The sequence below is a fragment of the Taudactylus pleione genome, unplaced genomic scaffold (genome assembly GCF_031769625.1).
Source record: "Taudactylus pleione unplaced genomic scaffold, aTauple2 ptg000573l, whole genome shotgun sequence".
In the NCBI taxonomy this organism is placed as follows: domain Eukaryota; kingdom Metazoa; phylum Chordata; class Amphibia; order Anura; family Myobatrachidae; genus Taudactylus; species Taudactylus pleione.
The window spans coordinates 436,377-461,087 of NW_028284975.1; the positions used below are offsets into that span (position 1 = coordinate 436,377).

Genomic DNA, 24,711 nt, shown 5'->3' on the forward strand with positions numbered 1-24,711 from the left:
TTATATGTGGGGTTGCTTCTCAGCCAAGGGAGTTGACTCATTCACAATTTTGCCTAAGAATAAAGAATGGTACAATAACATCCTCCAAGAGCAACTTCTCCCAACCATCCAAGAACAGTTTGGTGACGAACAATGCCTTTCCGGCATGATGGAGCACCTTGCCATAAGGCAAAAGTGATAACTAAGTGGCTCAGGGAACAAAACATCAAAATTTTGAGTCCTTGGCCTGGAAACTCCCCAAACCTTAATCCCATTACTAACTTGTGGTCAATCCTCAAAAGGCGGATGGACAAGTCAAAACACACAAATTCTGACAAACTCCAAGCATTGATTAAGCAAGAATGGGTGGCCAACAGTCAGTATGTGGCCCAGAAGTTGATTGACAGCATGCCAGGGGCGAATTGCAGAGGTCTTGAAAAAGAAGGGTCAACACTGCAAATATTGACTCTGCATTAACGTAATGTAATTGTCAATAAAAGCCTTTGGCACTTATGAAATGCTTGTCATTTACTTCAGTATACCATAGTAACATCTAACAATAAGGTCTAAAAACACTGAAGAAGCACATTTTGTGAAAACCAATACTTGTGTCATTCTCAAAACTTTTGGCCATGGCTGTATATTATGATAGTACTGGAGAAACTCACCATTACTCTAGTTATGGGACAGCTGTTCTGAAAAGATGCTGTCCATGAGCCCCAACATATTCACTTTCACCGCTAATAGTTAGTGCCAAAAATGTACATAGAGCGTGTAAGCATATGGGTAAACACAGTTCACACATTCACAAAGAGCACTGGAGGAGGCTCACTGTGTGCATGCACTCTATAACCTTATCGAATAGGAAGGAGCAGTCCGAGAGACAAAATGTCTGGAAAACTACATTTGCTACTGTGTGTGTGTGTATATATATGTATACAGTATCAATAAATATATACAGTATCAAACATTCCCATAGAGAACCCTCATGAGGGGGCATGGTGTTTAAGGGGCTACACCTCAAAAGTTATTGGAAGTACCGAGCTGAAATTCGTCACGGGCAGGTATGAGGATTTGGGAGTAATCTAAGTACCAACTGTCAGTTTTTTCTGACACTCTTAATTAGGACCACTTTTCTACTGTTCTCTGTTGGGGAATTTTGGGAACACATCTCAGGGTAGGGGGTGAATTTAGACTTTGGGTTTGTTTTATTAGGTAGCTATTGTTCCAGGGTAGGTGAGGTTTAGGTAATTGAGAAAGTTAGAGTTTTTAAACTATTACCTCACAAATCCGCCATTATAGAGAGTGTTTCTGCTTAATCTTCCCCTCTCCATGCCTTTCTGTCTGCCCCATCTACACCGCTCTGTCTTCACCCCCATTCCCAATACTCTTATCCCATCTGCGCAACTCTATGTTCTGCTCAGACCTCAGTTGCATAGACTGCATGTGTATATTCCAATGAGAACTCATTTCTGTGAATTAGCAGCTCCACCCCTTTTGTGAGTGACAGCAAACTCTGTGAGAGTGCTGAATCTGTAGTTAACCACATGGTGTCATGGCATACCATATTTGTATATTCCAATGAGAACTAATTTCTGTGAATTAGCAGCTCCACCCCTTTTGTGAGTGACAGCAAACTCGGTGAGAGTGCTGAATCTGTAGTTAACCACATGGTGTCATGGCATACCATATTTGTATTACTGATTGTAATTTCATTGCTTTTTGAAGTTTGTCAGAAATTCAACAGGTTTTGTGTAATTTCAGATCATGTCTCAGAAGCCTTAATCGGACATGTGAAACTGTAAGGTTTTTTGTCTATGGAATATGTATATATATATATATATATATATATATATATGTATATATATATATACACATACAATATCAAACGCTCAAAATGCTTTCAGCCACTGATATTATAATTTAGTCAGAAAACATCTAAGGCTGGTGCTCAGTTAGCACCGCATTAAACAGGGAGACAGGCAGTGTTGAGCTTTAGCTTTACCTTAGGAGAGAAATTTCTAGAGTATACAGAGCAGCACAGACAGCAGCAGCCCATACACACTGGGTATAGTAGCATATAATTAGGGCTTGCTGAGATTTTAAGAGAGCAGTCTGTTCAATCTCCTATAAACTCATCTTACATATCAGCTAGAGTTTTAAGTATTCAGTGACTATAATACTCTGGCATCAGACATTGCCTCCTTTCCCTAAGGCTACCAGAAAGTAAGGCTAGGAGCTGTTATTCTACAGTGGTTCTTCAGCAATAATTTAGCTACAGATATTAATCAGTTAACCTGCTTGTTTCCTTGTGCACCTATGAAAGCCCTCCCAGGCAGGACTCCCAAGATTAGCCTGGTGTTAGGGAGTATTATAGGAACAAATTATAGTTAAGAAAACATATTGAGGTTTTAACTAGAGATAAGCAGTTCCGATTCTCAGAGAACCAGACCTGCACGAATTTCACGATCCGAGCGTGAATCCGAGTCCGACTCAGTTTCCCGTCTTGACTAGGATCTGAGAATGAGGCAAAACATTCCACGTCGGATTCTCGTAGGTTTAGTAAACTATAAAGGTCCCTGATTATCGTCGCCATTTTCAATCCGGCTATGGAGAGTGTACTGAACAGATGTGCTGTCACTGTGCTCTGTCCGTCCATCAAGGGGCTGCTGTCTTGCTGGGGTGCCTCTGCTCTTTCAATCTAGATGTGCTGTATCCATTCATCAAGGGCCTGCTGTATCTTTCAGGGGTGCTCTGCTCTGTCAGTCTGGGGGTGCTCTGGGTGCTGTGTCCATTCATCAAGAGCCTGCTAAGTCTTGCAGAGGTGCTGTGTCAGTCTAGGAGTGCTCTGGGTGATGTGTTCATCAACCAAGGGGCTGCTGTGTCTTGCAGGGGTGCTCTGTCGGTCTAGTGTGCCCTGGGTGCTCTATCGTCCAAGGGTGCCCATTGTAAAAAAAGCTAATAATATTAACATCATTTAAAAAAATATATATTTCTTTTTGTGCTGTACTCCAGTGTACTTTTTTTTACTGTGACATTGCCAGTCAGACCACAGTGTAATATACATATATTGTGACACTATAAGTGGTAGCACAGTGTAATGTATTGTGACACTGTAAGTGGAATTCATATACATATTGTAACACTGTAAATGGTAGCGCAGTGTAATATTCATAAAAAAATATTGTGACACTGTAAGTGGTAGCGCAGTGTAATATTCATACATGTATTGTGACACTAAGTGGAACCGCGGTGTAATATTACACGTATTGTGACACTGTAAGTGGTAGCGCAGTGTAATATTCATGAAAAATATTGTGACACTGTAAGTAGAACCACAGTGTAATATTCATACATATATTGTGACACTAAGTGGCAGAGCAGTGTAATATTCATACATGTATTGTGACACTAAGTGGCAGAGCAGTGTAATATTTATACACAGGGCAGTTTCTAGGGTCTGAGGCTCCCAGTGCGAGCAGTCAAAATGCGCCCCCCCCCCCTCGAAGCAGTAATATTGTGGAGTGGGCGTGGCGTCATCGTGAGGGGGTGTGGTATCACAGTAAGGGAGCGTGATCTAGAAAGACCACAGAATGACAGCCACCGTGACTACTGAGTACAAGGGTGTCTAACCTGTCAGAGGCAAAGCGCTGAAAAATATATGGAGCTAAATAAAAGATAGACAGCATGCGCGTGCCGGAGGCGCGCGCTCAAAAAATGGGGTGTGGCCTAGCTGTCACAAGCCCACGCCGCATTTCTGTGTGCATGCCTGTGGTGTGACATTTGCAGAAGTATGACCTTGCATCACACCCGGTTTTAGTCGCGTTGGGAGCGAGCCCAGCCAGATCCACATAAAATACACTGCAACAAACCACTTCCACATAAAATATATTGGAAAAGCCAGAGGCACATAAACTACGTTTTAAAACCACATCCACCTCAAATACATTATTAAATCCAGAACCACATAAAACACATTGAAAAGACATGATTCACATAATACACACTTCATTCCAGCCCCCTCCCTTACCATTCTCTCCCCTCCCTTACCATTCTCTCCCCTCCCTTACCATTCCAGCCCCCTCCCTTACCATTCCAGCCCCCTCCCTTGCCATTCCATCCCGACAGGTCTTAGGCTTCCCCCCCACTGGCTCTCAGGCAAAAGTGCCCATTATGCAGTGCCCCCTGTAGTTGTCCCCATATGCAGTGTCCCCTGTATTTATGCCCCTTATGCAGTGCCCACAGTGGTAGTGTAACTTATGCAGAGCCCCCATTAGTAGTGCCCCCTGTAGTCATGTCCCCTGTAGTCATGCCCCCATCAGTAATGCCCCCAATAGTAATTGTTCCTGTTGTAGTGCCCCAGTAGTAGTGTCCCCAGTTGTATTGCCCCCAATAGTAATGCCCCTTGTAGTAGTGTCCCCTTTATAAATTCCCCAGTATTAATGCCCCTGTATTAGTGCCCCCAATAGTAATGCTCCCTTTGTAGTAGTGCCCCAAGTAGAAAAGCCCCAAGTAGTAGTGCCCCCAGTAGAAGTGCCCCTGGCCCCTGAGTAATGCCTCCTAAGCAATAACCCCAGTAGAAGTGCCCCCCGAGCAATGTCCCCAGTAGTAGTGCCCGGGTGCCCCCAGTAGTGGTGTCTCCCCCAGTAGAAGTGCACCCAGAGTAATGTCCCTAGTAGCTGTGCCCAGGTGCCCCCAGTAGTGGTGGCTCCCCCAGCAGAAGTGCCCCCAGTAGTAGTGCCTCCCCCCAAGTATTGTCCAGGCTGCCTGCACACACACAAAAAAAAACAAAACAGTAACACTTACCTTCAGCCCCGCTCTGGCCCCAGCTCTGGCGTCCGCTCCGCTCGGCTGCTCCTCTCTCTGCACTATGGGAAAGACGTCATGACGTCCTCCCATAGTGCACATTGTGGGAGCCGGAAGCAGGAGCTTCCGTCTCCGGCTGCTCTGCTCTGCCGGGCGCCCGCTGGTAACTGAATCTCAGCGGGCGCCCGGCAGTTAACATGCTGTTTCTACAGCAGGGGTAGGAGGCAGCGCGCCCCGTGCGATTGCACGGGTCGCCTGCCCCTAGAAACGGCCCTGTTTATACATGTATTGTGACACTAAGTGGTAGAGCAGTGTAATATTCATAAAAAATATTGTGACACTGTAAGTGGTAGCACAGTATAATATTCATACATGTATTGTGACACTAAGTGGTAGCACAGTGTAATATTCAGACATGTATTGTGACAGCGTAAGTGGTAGGGCAGTTTAATATTCATAGATGTATTGTGTACTATTCATAAAAAGTTTTTGTGACACTGTAAGTGGACCCGCAGTGTAATATTCAAACATGTATTGTGACACTGCAAGTGGTAGCCCAGTGTAATATTCATACACATATAGTGACACTAAGTGGTAGAGCAGTGTAATCATACAAATATTTTGACACTGTAAGTAGTAGCACAGTGTAATATTCATGAAAAATATTGTGACACTGTAAGTGGAACCACAGTGTAATATTCATAAAAAATATCGTGACACTATAAGTGATAGCGCAGTGTAATATTCATACACTTATTGTGACTCTTTAAGTGGTAGCATAGTGTAATATTCATACATGTATTGTGACAACAAAAGTGGTAGCGCAGTTTAATATTCATTGACGTATTGTGACACTGTAAGTGGTAGCACAGTGTAATATTCATAAAAAATATTGTAACCCTGTAGGTGATTGATACCACCGTGTAATATTTAAAATTGGTACAAATTGATGTGTTTGCTGTATTCCACTTTGTATGTGTTTGTTGATCATATTGAAGATCAGTTGAGGGGAGAGCAGGAACCTCATACTAGTGCTAAACTGCTGTCAATGCCACCAGTCATGATGATACTAGTCCATCTAGATCATTTACTGAAGCCATTGCTCAAGGGCATAAAGGGCTTAAATTATGGCATCTAAAATTAAAGAAACAAACTTTTACATTGGTAAAGAAACCATCAAAGGGAAAGTTAGCTGCAGTAAGAAATATAGTTGGTAATATGCCTTTTACCACACGAAGTGGTAAGGAAAGGCTAAGGCCTTGGCCTTTATTTATGATTGGTGGGAGTTCTGCCTCATGATGATGTAAGCCCTTCTCCCTGTAGACATTTCAAAAGAATTTAAATGTTTAAGACACAGGAACCAACTGTGCACTCAGAAATGCCACAAATGCCTGAGGAGAGTCTAAGGCTCTCATTCAGAGGCGCTCTCAAAATGTGAGCGGACGCTCTGAATGAGGGCGGCCGCTTGGCTTTTAAAGTGCGGCCTCCTGGTCGCTAGCTAAGCTGTGGGTTACCACCCACAGCTTTAGCGACTGACCAGGTTGATGGTCGCGATGGTCAAGACCATCGCGACCATTGGAGCTTGCGTCGAGACCCTAAGGTTGGGTCTCGGAAACCGCAAGCGCCAGGGAGCTTCCTGCTCTGATCGAGCAGGAAGCTCCCCACTGACATCACTGCTGATGTCAGTGCGGCCGCCCACAAAATGGCAGGTGTTCCTTAAGGAATGCCTCCATTTGTGAAAACACCCCCCGCCATGCCTACAAAACGGGCCGAGCTGTCGATCAACATCGACAGCCGCCCCTTTTGTAGTGAGCTCCGGAGTGAGAATTTCTCTCTGAGGCTTGCGCACGCGCAGTGCGGCCGATGCGCGTGCATAGGGCCTAAACATTGACCCACTTGTGAGCGGGTCTGAATGAGGTCCTAAGTGTGTTGGCGGGTGCCATGTGTGAGCCTGACCTTTCCAATACTGTACTTGAAGAGGAGCCTCCTTCCAACACTTATGCGTCCTCTTCAACTATGTGGATGAGCAGCACAAGTGAGCATTCTGACATAAAAATCGAGAATGCTTCTGTGGATTTGCACCAGGATAAGGAGGATATCTGTAGCTGATGCTTATAAGGTTGTTAATGATGAGGATGTTGTTTGTGTAAATCAGGCACCAGTGGAAACAGTTATTGCCCATGATAAGGAAAAGCCCATTGTCATGCCTGGGCATAAGACAAAATAATCCACTTCATATGTGTGCAATCATTTTTACTCAATTCCAGACAATAATTGTCAAGCGATCTGTACCCATTGTAAAACCAAAGTATGTAGAGGTAGGGACCTTAACTCCTCCCTGTTACGTCATCTACAGCGCATCCATCAATAGTGTTTGCAAAATTCAGAAACTTTGGCTAAAAAGGAAACAAGCAGTCCAGCATCAGCTAGCTCCCCCCTCTCTGCTAGATCCAAGCACCTGCCATCTTCAAGCATCCAATTTAATAAGGCTAACTCAGTCCTCTCTCCTGGATCCCTCAGGAGAATCCTCGAGTGCTATGCCTGCTGCTGGGAGTGGATCTTCACCCCAGAAGGGGACCAGGAAGACTACTAGTAGTAGTTCAAAAAAACAATTGACTGTTAAACAATCATTTGCAAGGAGGATCAAGTATGACAGCAGTCACCCAGATCACTGACGCCATAACATCTGTGCTGGTATTATATCCGCCATTAATGCAGTTGGTTTTAGACAGTTAATTGAGGTCCTGTGTCCCCTGTACCAAATCCCATCTAGATTCCACTTCATTAAAAAAGCAATTCCCAGCCTGTACAGGGAAATTAAAAAAAACTTAATTTGTGTCCTCCAAAATGCCATTGTACCCACTGTCCACTTAACCACAGATATGTGGATAAGCCGAGCACAGCAAATGCAAAATTACATGACTGTAACAGCCCACTGGGTGGGTGTAATGCCTTCAGTGGCACCAACAGCAGCAGCACCTAATAAACAGCAGCTCATTCAGAAGCAGGCTACTCTGTGTATCACCAGTCTCACTAAGAGGCATACCACTGACAACCTCTTAGAAAAACTCAGGGAAATCATTGCAAAATGGCTTACTCCGCTTGCACTCTGCTTGACATTTGTGATTTCTGACAATGCCACCAATATTGTGGGAGCATTACAGCTGGGTGAATTCCAACATGTTCCATGTTTTGCTAACACCATCAACTTGGTGCTGCAATATTTTTTTTTAAAAATGACCGGGCCATGCAGATGATGCTGTCTGTGGCCCACAAAATTTCTGGACATTTTCACCATTCAACAGGTGCATGTAGAAGATTGTAGCACCTGCAAGAAATGTTGAATTTGCCCTGTCACCAGCTCAAGTAAGAGGTAGATACAAGGTGGAACTCCACCCTAAATATGCTTTGGCAGATGGAGGAAAAGCAAAAAGCCACCCAAAGCTACACAACGAAGTATGACATAGGAAGAGGAGGGGGAATTTACCTTACTCAAGCTCAGTGAAAAATACTTTCGTAGTTATGCAAAATGCTGAAACCCTTCAAAGTGGTCACCAGTGAAGTGAGTTCAGACACTGCCAGATTGAGTCATGTAATTCCCCTAATTAGACTGTTTGAAAAGCAACTTGAGAAAATGAAGGAGTAGCTGAAACAAAGCGATTCTGCTACTTATGTTGGACTTGTAGATTGTCCTTTATTCACTTTGCCAGGACCCAATGTTTGTTAGGCTCTTAGAATTGGATCTATATATTTTGGCGACCATGCTTTATCTTAGGTTTAAGGCATACATTTTGTCTTTCTACCCAACAGACACAGGTCAGTAAAGATGCAAAGGTCTATTGGTAACTGCCATCCTGTTTTTGTCACTGCAGTGCCATTCTCTTTCCTACTGTATATGTGCATGTTGGTAATTGAACTGACACAGCTACTGAAATATTCTACATGCGGTTGATGAATTCCAGAAATTTTTATGGCCACAGACAGCATTCCCTGTATGCCCCTTTATTTATTTTTTTTAAATTCTGAACCACCAAGTTGAATGGGTGGGCAAAACATGGTAGATTTTCAAGTGTGCCCAGTTTTTTCATTGCTCCCATCCCCAACTGGTTGCCCCAGGACCCTATGAATTGAAAGCCTGTTATAAATAACAGTTCAGCTGAAACGCCTGCCTCCTTTGTATGTAGGTGACTCTAAGAGGAATAACTGGATAATGCAGATAATGTCTGTCATGAGAGAGACCAGAAGTATGAGCAGCAGCACAGAGCATCTTGGTGCCAGGATGTGTGCAATAAAGTACAAATATGTTTAATACAAAAATTAGTCACATTACATACTTATTTACATGTTACAAACAGTGCATAAAGCAGGCTGGGGTACCCTGAGGCATGCCACCTGTTGTTGACAAGGTACTTCCAGTAGGCCTGGCAAACATAATGGATGCTGGGAGTTCTAGCTCAGCCGTAGAGCTACAGGCTGCTTTCCTCTGATGTAAACAGCAAGTCTTGGTTCCATTATCCCTAAGAACCTCCTTGAGCACAAAGGAAACATCTGATTACAGTGTGTACTAGCAGCACCTCCACAAGCATTTCTATTAGATGTATAAAAAACCTCCTCCAGATCACAGATGTCTTTCATGAATTGTAGAACTTTCTTTTAAGAATTTATTTCAAGAATCAAAACATTTAAATAAATTAAAAACTAATCAATCCTTCTGTCCTTTCCCTGTCCTCAGTCCATAAACATATTACTATTCCCTCGGGTCTCTGACCTAGTTCTTGTGATTAATTAAAACATTCTTGGTTTTTAAACTTCCTATGGGTTTGTATAGTTTATTAAACTGCCATTCTGTCTACCACTTCAGTGCCACTCTGTGCCATGTTGGAAGCTGAATGCCAGATGTTCTGCTGTCACTTAGCTTAGTCAGCCAGCTAGATGGATGGAACCTTTTGGCCTAAACTGTATAGCTGCATACACACACAATGATTTTGTTACCAACGATTATATGAACGATTTTCTGTCAGATTTTTTAAAGTGTAATGAACGATTTTTTGAACTACAAACGATTTTTGCATATTCCCTTAATGAAAATCGTTGAGTTGACAAGTCTGACTGAGCTACAAACTACAAACGTGAACGCGCATGAACGATAATCGTTCATTATTTGACTCAGAAAGTGAACGATTTTTTCAAACGATTATCGTTAAACGATGTCGTTGATCGATAATCGTTCAAAAAATCGTTGTGTGTGTATGCAGCTTATGAAATCAATATTGTGAGGTGGTCAAAATTGACTGGAAATGACTGGAAATAAATGTTAATGACGGTTGGAAGATGATCAGCTCAGTTTGACATGTGGAGGTCAAGAAAGCACTGGGACTTCCAGGAAGAAATAGCAGAGAGACAGTTGGAGATAAGTGAGGAGATAGGGGCAGAGGTCGGGGAGGTGAGATAGTTCTACTGGTGATTTATTGACATACTGTAGTCTAGTGGTCTACATTTTCCAAATCACTGTATGTAATGGTGTTATTTATTAAACTGTCCTTAACTGGTGTGCTGTGATTTATTTTTAACATTCTAAACCAGGAGTTCTCAATTCCAGTCCTCAAGTACCACCAACATGTTTTGTGGATATTTACAGGGTCAGTAATATACCCACTTGTTTCTACAAACAGATATCCTCAAGCCATGACCTGTTGGGACAACTTGAGGGTTGAGGCTGAGAACCAAAGAGGATTGATCCAGACTCTACTGTTTGTCTGACAAACACCCCTCTCTGAAATCTCGAGTCTATGACATTACACTTTGAAGTTGTATTGCTCTTCCCTTCATTTTAAAGCTTGATTTCTTTGTTTAATGAAACAGTGAGCATCCCCCATCCTACCATAAACAGCCCATGTAAATGAAATAATGGGTGTGGTATATTGATTGCTTGTACTAATACTGTAGGTTCATATTAGTCTGCATATATCCTTAAACTGCATGTACAAAACATTATTTTTTGCAGTGGCTGTGGGTGCAATCTGAACATTGGCCTCATGAAGCTGACACATGTCTTTGGATGACCTCGTATCAGAATTATATTTGGAAATTTTTTACATTTAATTCCAATTAGGTTTAAATATAATTAATAATGGTATGTACCATATAGGTTACCCTATTTTTTTATCTATGTGCAAACTTTCATAATCACCATTACAGTGCAGCCAGTAAACCACTGAACTACTACAACTGTTCAAAAGAGCTCTAATTATATAAAAATAAAATCAACATGTTAATGTGAATAATGTGGAAATTATTTACCACATAGTGCTACAAATATACAACATGCAGTAGATCATACAATGTAATGTAAACATCACACTTTTCTAATGCAAACTATTTAAGCTTTAGGCTCCATACACAATGTTATCATGTAATGTTATGTTGATTTGTTTTAGCATTCCAAAAATGACATGATTTCTTTTTGAATCAATGAACTGAACATCTTGACAAAAATGTATAAAAATCAGGTATGGCATTTGATATGGTGAAACTATGGCTGCACTGGCGTGAAATTCATAATAGTATTTTGATTGGTGTGAGAATTATTTACTGTAGCTAAAATGAAGAGTTATGAGTGTGTTGTTTTTTGCTGTCCTGGTCTACAGTAAGTATCATAGTGATGGATTGTTTTAAGTGAATGCAATGGCCAGTATATTACACAGTTTATAATGCAGCCTTATCACTCTAGTGTGTTTAGTAAGATTATAATGCATCACACAGAAATGTACTAGCATTGTACAAAGGGAAAATGTAGTGTAATTCACAGCAGCCAATTATTAGCTTTGACCTATCACCTGCCTACTGCAAGTTAGACAATGAAAGATATGCATCATATTGGTTGCTTTAAGTAATAACCATTTTGTACAATAGACCACATTGTAAGATGAGCACCACTTACATGCTACCAAATTATACCCATTTCACATCACATAAATAACCCGGGATATTGCCAGCTCGACCCGGGTTGAGGTGCAGTGTGAATGCAATACCAAACAAATTCCCAGGTCGGGTGATCCGACATTTCAACCCTGCAATCGAGCAGGGTTGAACGCGGGAAAAAGCCGGGTTGAAGTGCAGTGTGAACAGGCCCTACCTGGGTTATGCAACCCGGGACTCGGCAAACAATGCTGATTTGATGTTTCTAGGTCTCACTTGATTATGTCAGCAGCCAGACACACAAGCAGCACACTGCAGACAACAGCAGAGGCAGCATTCTGGCAGTCTGAAAGGGGTTAATAACACTACTGTCATTACAGTGATGGCTAATTGGAGTGATGAAGAAGTGAAATAAATAAAGGATAATAATAATAAAGTGAACTGTACACTATACTGTCATGCTCTCACTGGCTGAATCAAATAGCAGTAAAGCACAAACACTCATGAACTCAGGGCTACACAGTGATATTCCATCAGCCATGATTCCTGCAATGCTGTGAGCAGTCCCCACCCCTCCCTTTTGTTACCTTTTTTGATCTTATCTTTGTGAGCCTAAAAAAGTAAATTTTTAATGCCATCCATAGGGTTTTACAGGGCTGACACGGGTTCAGTGTGAATGGGGCCAACCTGGGAATAAACTGGGTTGAAGGTGAGGTGAAAAGGGGTCTGACCTGGGTCACAGCCAAGTTGGACCCGTGTTCAAAAGGGTTGGGTATGAAATCCCGGCTGTCGGGATACCGCTGCTCAGAATACCCACAAAGGCATCCCGACAGCCAGAATCCTGACACCCACAGGGAACCAAGGTAAGTGATTTCCTAACCCCTACCATAACCCCTACCCTAACCCTCCCTCCCTCTCCGGTACATAACCCTAACCTCCCCCTCCATGCACCCTAAACCTAACACCCCCTCCACAGTGCCTAAACTTATTCTCCCCCTTAGTTCCTAAACCTAACCTCCCCCTCCCCACACCTTAATCCTAACCCTCCCTCCCCGGTGCCTAACCCTTACCCTCACCCTAGTGCCTAACCCCAAACCCTAACCTCCCCCTATCACCACTGATACTTACCTTCGGGATGCCGGAGGTCAGGATTTCAGCGCTAATAATCAGATCATCGGCATGCCGGGATGCCAACTACATCCCGATCAAAAGCCTGTGTCAGAGACAGGTTTGCGATGTGATAGGGGTATTATATAGCAGGAAGAAAAAAAATTATTAAAGTTAGAGTTAAATCCAGGACTAGAAGAAAAATCAGTTATTGTTAAAATATAATTAATCTTTTAGTTACTAACCATGATATCAGTGTTTCCAATGCACTCAAAAGTATAATGAGCTCCCCCATTAGTCATCTCTAGCAGCACCTCATGAATGGGTTTCTTGTGGTCCTTTGGGTTGATGCACTCAGTGGCTCCCAGCTCTTTAGCTTTCACAAACTTATCACTATTTACATCAATAGCGATAATCCTGGAAGCTCCGGCTACTTTACATCCAATAATCACAGAGAGACCAACGCCTCCCAATCCAAATACTGCACATGTGGAGCCAGCCGTGACCTGCAATAATAAGTTCAAGATATTTTATTAGACGATTTGTGGGTTTCAAGATTATGAAATGTTTTAAAACTAGAGAATTGTTTATAGAATTGTTAGGGGTATATTTACTAAAGTGTGTGTTTTTAGAAGTGTAGGTGTTGTCAATAGCAACCAATCAGATTCTACTTATCATTTTCCTAGCACTTCTAGAAGATAATAGCTAGAATCTGATTGGTTAATATCGGCAACATCTACAGTGAATCTAGAAAAACAGCATTTTAATAAATATATCCCTTAGTCTCAATAATGACTGAATGTAATGTATCCTTGCCCAGGTACCTTTATCTGATCACATAATTGAATTAAGTTTACCAGATTCACAATTCAACATAGAGGACATTGGCCCTCATTCAGAGCCGTACGCTCTGAGCAGAGCGCACGCTCTGAATGAGGGCCGGGCTCCATTTTCATGGAGCGTCCTCCTGGACGCTCGTATAGCTGTGGGTCACCACCCACAGGCTATACGAGCGTGCTTTGTGATGGCCACGATGGTCGAGACCATCGCGACCATCGAATTTGCGAGCCGGAGCCTGCGGTTGAGGTTTTCAACCGCAAGCTCCGGAGTGGTTTTGGCTCTATCAGAGCCAAAATCACTCCCACTGACATCACTAGTGATGTCAGTGGGCCGGCTTCTGACGGGAGGCGTTCCCGTGGGAACGCCCCCGTCAGGGAGGCACCCCCCGGCACGCCCACCAAAGGGGGCGTGCTGTCAATCAACATTGACAGCACGCCCCCTTTGATCGGACACAACGAGCGAAGGACTTTCCTTCGCTCGTCGCTTCTGGCGCATGCGCACGACGGAGCTCCCTCCGTCGTGCGCATGCTCAGTGCACAACATCGACCCACTTGCGAGCGGACAGCCGCTCGCGAGTGGGTCCTCCGCTCGCGAGTGGGTCTGAATCAGGCCCATTATTCAGAGATGGACGCATTGCCGATGTTTATGCAGTTGAGCAAATATCTGTAATCTGCATTTTTCTGAGGTGACACTGCACATGCGTCTGAGGTGACACTGCACATGTGTCTGAGGAGACAATGCACATGCATCTGAGGTGACACTACACATGCATCTGAGGTGACACTGCACATGCATCTGATGTGACACTGTGCATAAGTCTGAGGTGACACTGCACGTGTGTCTGAGGTGACACTGCAAATGCATCTGAGGTGACACTGCACATGGGTCTGAGGTGACACTGCACATGGGTCTGAGGTGACACTGCACATGCATCAAGTTTCATTACCGTCAGCAGTGGCAGCGACTATTTTCCCGCAGAGTGATTGACAGTCAACGAGCATATGGGGGAGATTACAGGGAGTGACTGCAAAAGCTCAGGAATGTCACAACCATTTTTGGAGTGTATTACCGGCTGCATCTGCAATCCCGTATGCAATAAATAATGGCTCCAGCGTCTCAGTCCATGTGGCCATTCTGTTCGACCACAGAATTACTCAGAAGGCCGATTACCAAAGAGTCTGCAACCGATGCTGCATCTTTGTACACATTCTCTTAGATCTGAGAATTTGCAGATGGGCCTCTCAATACAAATCCAGACAGTTATGACACTTACATATTCATGCACAGCCGCTGGGTACAAATTTGCGGCAGTGGCAGCATAGTTTCCGTCTCCTATTCAGGCCCAGAATACAGATGTTTGAACTGTGCTTCATTGTAGTCCTATTTTTGGTCTGGATTTGTAGTGGTGTAAGTGCTGCCAAAGAGAGTGTGGGTATGACTTCTCCACATGTAAACATTGTTGAAGTCAGATAATTGGCTGAGACAGGATCGGTTTTAAATTAAATCTGCACAACGCCATTTTGCGAATGGCAATGAGACGCTATTTTGCAACTTTCACTCCCAGTGCCATTTTAGTGAATCTCGCCCATTATAAGTACATACGGCGATGGTATTATTTAGCGTTGTGCAATTCCCACACAATAGAAAGAAGTTAAAAGTCCTCATCATATAAATACCAACAGTCACTAAAACATATAAAATGATCAACCCTGCAAAACACGTACCATGGTGTACTCCACAAATACGTAGTCGCACAACGCTAACTAGTGTCTTTTCCCAAAACCCCAATACTTACACACTGCACACTTACATAAAAGGTTCCCTAGCATTAAAGTGTAATATTCAAGGTTTATTCAGTATTATTACTGTTGTGAAATAAATGTAATTTGATATCTAAGGTTTAGTACATGGTAAGCAGACCGTGTTTGGTGTTGTACTGATCCACTGTGTCTTTGCAGATTTCCGGTACCATCGGTGAGAAGATCGCAACATGTGTCTGCAAACTTTGGACCATAGAGAGTTAAACATTAAAATGTACTCTGTAATGTAACCAGCTTAGATTTATTATGCAGCGGGAAAAAGGACACAAAGGGCTGTTGGAGGCTGGATTGTGTCCATACGAACTGACCTATGAACTATACTGTAACAGAAGAACCAGGAAGAAGAACCAATGGAATCATACCAAACTGTTCTATTGTATTGCCTATCCCTGTAAGAGTATATATGTGGGCTCTCTAAAACTGGATGCCAGTCTTCTTGCTTTGCTGTTGACGGAGGTTTCTATATTGATGCCGGGATTTGTGTCCAGAGCGCGTGCGTATGTAACAACTGTACCTTGGGTCTGTATGATTTATTTGCGCTAATTGTATTTAGATCACAGCGTGTAACCATCTGTTTTTATATTGAATAATAACTTTTTGTGCTTTGGAACCACACTCAAAGTCTAAAAGCATTTATTTCTTGTGCGACTCATAACGCTAAATAGCGACAATTTTAGAAGGTATAGACCGGCAGGAATCGATAGTTGGGGGCTCGCAGTATGAATCACACTATCGGTCACTTGGTAACACTTGGTCAGCGATCTCTCAGCAAAAGGGTGGAGGCGCCATAGCAGGAAAGAATGCATTGTGCCTTCGAAAATATGCTACCACTTTGTTGCTGAGAGTCCGCTACCCGTTACTGTGGCTTAAGGAGCACTGATTAGAATCCAGGGACAAGGGAGGAAAAAGTATGTTTTCCTTCATTGATAGATTTTTATGTTAAAAAGGGGAAGTCGCACAATAGCGTAAGAGTAATAATACATTTTGTGTAGTAGTCGCATTATTGTGTATGCGACTAGTCGAACAATAGCGTATATGTATTTCCTGTATTGCTGCCACGTGTTTCAAACAAAGCCGTTGAGATTGCATTGATAGATAGCATTGTTGTAAATACCTTGATCAGTGTTGCCATAGTCTGGGAAAACGTGTATTTTTCTGCGCAGGAAAAGGGTGTGTAACAGTGAATATTTGTTGGTAGGGGTAACATGTTCCCTAGTTAAGGGTATCATAGGACCCTTAAGTGCTAGGCGCCTGGTGTTGGCCTAGTGGCTCGGTAGTAGATACCACAGTCTATACATATAAGCAGGTGTAGTTGTTGTCTTTGTTGTAGTTTCGGCTCTCAGTGTGATTACAGTATTCAGTGATCAGTTAGGGTTGTTAGAGCATTGTAATTGAATCGCATAGTTGTGGCTAAATTGTGATTGCGAACTGAGTAGAGGGTTGGCAAAATCACTGAAAAGGGTAGGTGTTATTGGAATGCCTACATGCTAGCAGTTGAAAGGTAGTCAAAAAGGAATTAGGTGCATGGAAGCAGCCTGATTATTCTTCCATAGGTGTGTGGGCGCATCCTGTTAATATCGTCCACAAGTAAAGTGAAAGTATCTTGACTTTCTTTCACCAGTCTAAATGTATATTGAAAAGCTTAGAGTTCTCCCAGAATGGGAGCCAAGCAAACGGTAGAGATGTTAGATGATGTGCTGCTGTTGGAAGCGCCACTTGGGTCGGCACTGCATATTATGCATACTAGGTACGGTGCTTATGTAGCTAGGTACTGTGATGTATGGTTTAATATGACAATGAAGAGTGTTAGACCTTTCCCCAGAATTGGCAGCTTTGATAAGGAGGTATTGAACAATGTCCAAGATAGCATCTGTAGGGTGCATTCTCGAATGAAAAAGGTAAAATATAACGATTGTTTAAAGTTGTGGCAGCATGAGGGGGATGCATGGCTTAAAGGTGTACACACGATGCAAGCTAGCGTTGCGAGCACATTACAGGAGTGTGCACACGCAGCACTGGACTGCGTGCGTGCGCGCCGTGAAATAGCGCGCACGTGCAGCAAGGTAGCGTTGCAGAAGGTATTGCCAGTGGTTCACGCTCACCACCACTGCCCTATGCGATGGGGGTACAGGTACAGTCATAAAAACACATAAAAATGTAACAAGTAACTTGTACCCTCTCTTGAGTAATCACAAAGAAAATGTTTATGATGCGGATGATGAGCCTATTGTCATGTCTGCCATTTCCCATGCTGTACACATGTTAGATGCTCCATCACAACAAGCACAAGTGGTGGCCCCATCTTCATCAGTGATAGTACAGAAAGTGTTAACATCCACTGCACCCATAGAGGAAATTGTTAACCACATTCGTAGCAGTAATAGATTAAATCCCCAGCCAGGTAACAAGGTCAAAAGTAGCAGTGCGGCTGGTCTGCATCCCATCCGGACAATAACTGTTCCAAATGGGAATGTGGATGCGAACGGTGTAGTGCCCACAAGGGAGGTAGCAATGCATTGTCCTTGGACAAGAGCGGAGCTAAATTCCATAATGAATGATTTCCCTGATCCTAAAAAGGAATTAGCCAAATGCCAAAAATGTTTGAAAAATTTGGGTAGTTCTCACGAGCCAACCAATAAAGATTGGCGAGTGGTGTTAAGGGCTTGTCATCCACACAATACCGACGTGAAAAAGTTTATCACGGATTGCGTATTGGATGGAGATGTTCCCTTAACAGACGAGAGTAACCAAGGTAACATTACCCGCATAATAACTCAATTGGGTGTATATTTTCCAGTAGTTAACTGGAGTAAAATTTTCACCATAAAACAAAAAGAGAGTGAATCTACAGAGGATTATTGTTCCCGAGCTCTGCAGGCTATCACCCAGTACACTGGGATAGAGGATATTAAAGATAGCACTCATCACAGGGGAATGATCATTATGGATGGTCTAAAAGGCAATCTAAAGACCCGAGTTCAGACCTCACTACCTGGCTGGAGAGGAGTTACTGTAGACACACTCATAGAATCCGCCATTGAACATGATAAAAACATCCTCAAAAAGACCCAGAGCGAGAAGCTAATCGCCATTAGTATTCAAGCTCTAGAAGGAATGACTGTAACATCACAGCCACAAGAAACACATGCACCTGCACAGCTACACGTCCTCACCAGTTCAGGACCACCGCCAACACAACCCTACCCCACTTATCACACACAGCTACAAAACCCGTACTATCCACAACCACCATATTATCCTCAAAATCCATATCCGAACCCACAATCTTTCCCTACCATCCAACCCACACAGCAAACCTTTCACCCACCCCACTCACGAAGGTGCATGCTTTAACTGCAACCAAGTGGGACATTTAAGTAGGAACTGTAAGGTGAAGAAGGTAGGACCCCCTAACCAGGGAGTATCTGGATATCCTCATAAGGGATATACACAGAGTACACAAAATTTCCAACAGTCACCAGCTCCAATTGTAGCCTTAAATGCTGTATTGGAGACTGAGAACGCTAGGGGTCAGGTCATACCTGTAGTCTACAGATAGGTTAACGGGAAGTACTAGGGAAGAACAGGTAATGATGGTTGATGTAGCTGGTACTAAATATCCTTTTCTTGTAGACACAGGGGCGATCAGATCAGTGATAAAATCTCCAGCTAATTTACAGGTGACCAGAGAGACAGTTCAAGCAATGGGTGTAACAGGTAAATTGCAATATTATCCTTTAACCAAATCCACAGAGGTCACTATTGGGCCATTGCATACCAGGCATTCTTTCCTCCTGGCTGCAGCGGCTTTTACTAACCTACTGGGAAGGGGATTTGTTATGTAAGATGGGATGTGTCATATATTGTACCCCTGATGGTATATTTCTAGATATCCCAGAGAGAGTTGCGCATGAGGTGAAGGATATGTTGGACACTCCCCAAAGGATAATGTATCACTCTACCGGTTCAGGTAAAATCGATCTCAGGTAGATCAAATGTTATCCCAAATTCCAGATTCACCTTGGACCAAGGATGGACAGGACACTGGATTAATGGCAAATGTAGCTCCCGTAAAGGTAAATCTAAAAAGTGGTAGGCAAGCTCCAAAAATTCCCCAGTACCCATTAAAACAGCAGGTAGAGTTAGGGGTTTATCCCATAATTGAGCGATTATTACAGCAGGGAATTTTAGTCCATACAGCAAGTGTAGCCATCAGTCCCATATTTCCTGTGAAGAAGAGTGGTGGTAGGAATAATAGGCTGGTGCAAGATCTTAGAGGGGTTAATAAGGTGGTAGAGAGCCAATTTCCCGTAGTGCCAAATCCAGCTGTCATTCTTATGCAGATCCCACCAAATGCAACCCATTTCACTGTCATTGACCTCTGTTCTGTTTTCTTCTCTGTACCTCTTCATCCTGACTGTCAGTACCTATTCGCTTTTACATACAGGGGTGTACAATACACATGGACACGATTGCTCCAGGGTTTCATAGACAGCCCCAGTATCTTCTCCCAGGCCTTACATGACTGTTTACAATCTTTTCAACCTGCCAATGGATCTGTTCTAATACAATATGTGGACAATTTATTGTTATGTTCTGATTCATTTATGTCATGTTTAAATGATACTAAACTTTTATTGCTTCATCTCTCGGAAACAGGACACAAGGTTGCAAAGGACAAACTACAGCCATGCCAGTCCATTGTTAAATACTTGGGACATTGCCTAACCCAGGGGTTACGACATCTGACAAATTACAGAATCCAAGCCATACAGAACATGACACTGCTGCAGAATCAACAGCAAATTCGTACCTTCTTGGGAATGTGTGGATACTGCAGAATGTGGATCCCAGGTTTTTCTATTTTGGCCTTGCCATTACAGGACTTAGGACCTCATTCAGAGTCGATCATTGCGGCTGCACGGTCGTAAGGGAAAAGGGGCCGGATATGCAAATGATGCACTCGCAAGTTGTGTCCTTAAGATCGGATCATTAGCTGGCCGACCAAGGGGAGGATGCGGCCGTCAGACAAAAAATACGCCCCCTTCTCATACGCTTAACACATCATCTCCAGCCATATAAGGATTAATCGAGACCATCGGTAACCATCGGAACTGGTTGTAGAGCTTAAGGTTGACCATACCCTCTCTTAAGCACTACGATCAGGTCAGTGTACAAACCACCCATGTCACGTGTGCCATGACACTACTTTGTTAATTATGTACTCCCATAAAACGCCGTTCGCATAATTAGGCACGCCTGCGTTCGGATCTCCACTCCCCCGTTTTCAAGTACCTTCCCCTGTTACCACCCACAAACGCCTCATTCTGTCACTCAAACTACCGACCTGGCTGTGTCCAAGGAGAGAGAAATTTCTGATCGTAGCAGCTAGTTTGCGCATGCGCATTGCGAACTTTACGCATGCGCAGTTTAGCAAACATCAGTGGCGTATGACCGTGCGGCCGCAATGACCGACTCTGAATGAGGTCCTTAGTCTCTTCCTCAAAGCCCGATCGTGTCATACATACAGAGGAATCAGAGCAGGCTTTCCTTAATCTTAAGAATAGTCTGACAAGAGCACCTGCATTGGGAATACCTGATTATGAAAAACCTTTTGATTTGTATTGTATGGAAGCTGATGGTTGTGCAGCAGGTGTCCTCACACAAATGCATGGTGATGCCAGTAGGCCCGTAGCATACTACAGTGCACAATTGGACACTGTGGCAAGATCACTCCCAACGTGTTTAAGAAGTGTAGCAGCAACTGCTCTATTGGTCAGTAAGAGTGAGGATGTGGTACTAGGCCATGATATGATTGTCTATACTCCCCATGCTGTATCTGCTTTGCTAAACTCTGCCCAAACCAGACATGTCTCCTCAGCTAGATTCACAAAATGGGAACTAGCCTTAATAGCACCTGCAAACATCACCATCAAAAGGTGCAGTACGTTAAATCCAGCTACGTATTTACCATATGTGCAACATGATGCACAAAGGGTGGAGAGAGGTGAGTCGCTGGCGAAAGGTGAGTTCTGCAGGTAAATTTATGCACATGATTGTATGGAATATCTGAATCAAACCTTTACTGCAAGACCTGACATACGGGATACACCTTTAGAAAATGTAGATGTGACATTTTACACAGATGGGAGTTGTCATAGACAAACAGACACAAGAATTATGTACTGGTTATGCTGTGGTAGATGACGAGGTCATTATAGAAGCTGAACCTTTAGGCCCACCACAGTCGGCCCAAGTGGTGGAACTGGTGGCACTAAAGAGAGCATGTGAAGTAGTGGAAGGTAAATCTGCTAATATCTACACTGACTCTAGGTATGCCTTCGGGGTAGTACATGATTTTGGCGCTCTATGGCATCTGAGAAAGTTTATGACAGCAGCAGGCACACCAATTGCACATTCCAAACATATAAAAGGACTATTGACAGCAATCCAATTGCCTAAGACAGTGGCGGTAATTAAATTTAAAGCCCATACATGTGAGGATGATCCGGTGTCACTGGGCAATAACAGGGCAGACGAAGCTGCAAAATGGGCAGCAGGGTTAAAAATGAATGTACCAATTGAACAAATGATGACTTTTCAAACGACTGACATGCTGAAATTAATTGAGATGCAAAATTTGTGTTCCATTCAGGAAAAGTCAGTCTGGAGGTCCAAGGGATGTGGGCAAGAGTCTTCTGGACTCTGGAGAGATGGACAAGGTAAGCCAATGGTTCTCAAGGTGTACTACCCAAGCCTGGCTGAGGCAGCGCACGGTCTGACTCACCTGGGAAAGCAAGGTATGTGCAAATTGGTGAGAGCATACTGGTGTGCAGCAGGTTTTTCTTCTGAAGCGGAAAAGAGAGCAATGTTCTGTCTGACCTGCTTGAGGAAAACCATTCCGAACCATCCCACATTCCTCCGACCAATGGACCTTTTCAGGTAATACATATTGATTTCATCCAATTACCACCCTGCAGGAATCTCAAGTATGTATTAGTGTGCACTGATGTGTTTTCTAATTGGGTTGAGGCACACCCAGCTGCTACTAATACTGCTGCATTTAATGCCAAGCAAATTGTTTAGGAGTTTGTATGCAGATACGGTATCCCTAGAATTATTGAGAATGATAGGGGTACTCATTTCACAGGTGATGTTTTCCAAAATATGTGTAAGATGATGGGTATTAATAGTCAACTTCATACCCCCTACCGACCGCAAGCCAGTGCCAAGGTGGAGAGGATGAATGGGACTATTAAAAACAAATTAAGTAAAATCATGTCGGAAACTGGACTGGATTGGCCAGAAGCACTGCCACTTGTCCTTCATAGTACCAGGAAAACTCCTAGACCCCCTCTCAATCTGTCCCCCTTTGAAATACTGTTTGGTAGACAACCTCATTTGATTATAAGTCCATAGGAAGATTTGAAAGGTAACAACAAGGTAACTGTAAGGTATCTTATAACAATGAGTAAACAGTTAAAACAGCAACAGCAGAAACTGAAATTGTTGTCACATGATATGCCTGAAACAAACTGTCATGATGTTGAACCTGGAGAATTCGTTATGATCAGAAATTTCTTGCGTTCAGGTTGTTTGACTGATTGGTGGGAAGGTCCGTATCAGGTGTTGCTGACGAGCACAACTTCATTGAAGGTGGCGGAGAGAGATACTTGGGTCCATTCCACTCACTATAAGAAGGTCAACCAACCGGTGGAGAAACAAGGCGGAATCGAAGCTGATAACGTAAACCTGTCAATTGCGAGTCTGTTCTGGGAAGGTTAAAGGTTACAGAGAGATACCTGCGCTAAAGAAATTTGTAGATCTTTGTTTTCAGCGATGGGTTGGTCTCCTGTGGTTATCTTTGTGTTTTCTCCCAGAGTCCCCATTATTTTGGGTTGTTTTTCGGGATCTCTGGTTTCTGTGATGGAGGACAGAGGACGGAGAGGGGAGCTGATGGTGATATCAATGGAGTGTAGTCGGGAGAAGGAGCAATACAGTCACTAGGGCAGTATCTGACCACACCCAGTACAGTTATTGTTAAGAGATCTGCTATTTTGGATACTCAGACACAGTGTGAGGGTCTATCGTCTGAGGGTTATTGTATGTGTGAGTTCTGTGGGTCCATAATTGATGAGAGATGAATCCAATACTGTCAACCTAAGTATAACCAGTATTGGGGTGGGTATCTTTTAGAGGATTATCACACCATGGTGGGCAAAATTTTAAACCAAACTGTTGGGTGTGCTCTCACATACCCCAAGGACAGCATAATGTAGGATTAGTGCCATTCCCATTAAATATCTCTGAGGTTTTAGAATCACAAAGAGGGCATGCACTAGATGGAAAATGTCTTAAGTCCAAACCACCTCATTTTAAACTCCACCAGTACCAAGTAGATAAATCACTTTTATGTTTAAACATCACCAACTCCAATGAACCAGGAAGTTGGGAGGTGACTGGGAATAACCAGACGATGACCTTCTCACTAAGAGCTGATCGTGAGCCTATGAATTATGAACTGTTACGCACTATTAGGTCAGGTGGAAGACACTTCTGGTATAAATATACACTAAGTTCCACCAAAGAAATGATTGGTAGGGTACCAGAAGGGTATTGTGCCAATATATTACATCGAGAAACTTGTATGAATCAAATGGGAGAACCTGAAGTAGGATCACTTGCTAGGGAAATGTGTGGGTTATTGGTGTTCACTATTCCTTATGTTCTCCCCGATGATGTATATTTTATATGTGGAAGGAAAGCGTATAAATGGCTCTCTCCGAGTTCCGAAGGTTTGTGTTCTTTGGGAAGAGTAGTTCCAGAAGTTATGACCCTTACACATGATGAAATGCTTGGTATTCATAAAAACACACCATCACCATATCTTCACACACAGTATGAACACAGAGACAAAAGAAATATGATACCTGGTGATGTGCATAAAGCCACACAGTTATTTAGTGAGACAACTGGCTTTCAAATTTGGATCCCACTAGGATCGCTCGGGATACACTAAGTTTTAGATATATCCAAGATCTTGCTAAATTAATAGATAATATCACCAAGATGTATGATGACACATTCAGGTATACAGGTAGGGAGTTGCAAGCTTACAAGAAAGAACTGGTGCAACACAGATTAGTCTTAAATTATTTAACAGCTATCACTGGAGGGTATTGCATAACTTTGGCCACCGAATTTGGAGTAAAGTGTTGCACTTACATTACAAATGATACAA

The 24,711-nt window shown here is 43.1% G+C and overlaps 1 protein-coding gene across 1 annotated transcript in view; it reads right to left on the reverse strand.

The window, feature by feature from the left end:
• The window catches only part of LOC148481553 (alcohol dehydrogenase 1-like), a 97,917-nt gene that overhangs the window by 20,486 nt on the left and 52,720 nt on the right, over nucleotides 1-24,711 (reverse strand). Inside the window, exon 6 of the mRNA XM_088453258.1 lies at nucleotides 13,056-13,316. Coding sequence (XP_088309384.1) covers nucleotides 13,056-13,316 — 261 coding nt within the window. The remainder of the gene's footprint in view (nucleotides 1-13,055; nucleotides 13,317-24,711) is intronic.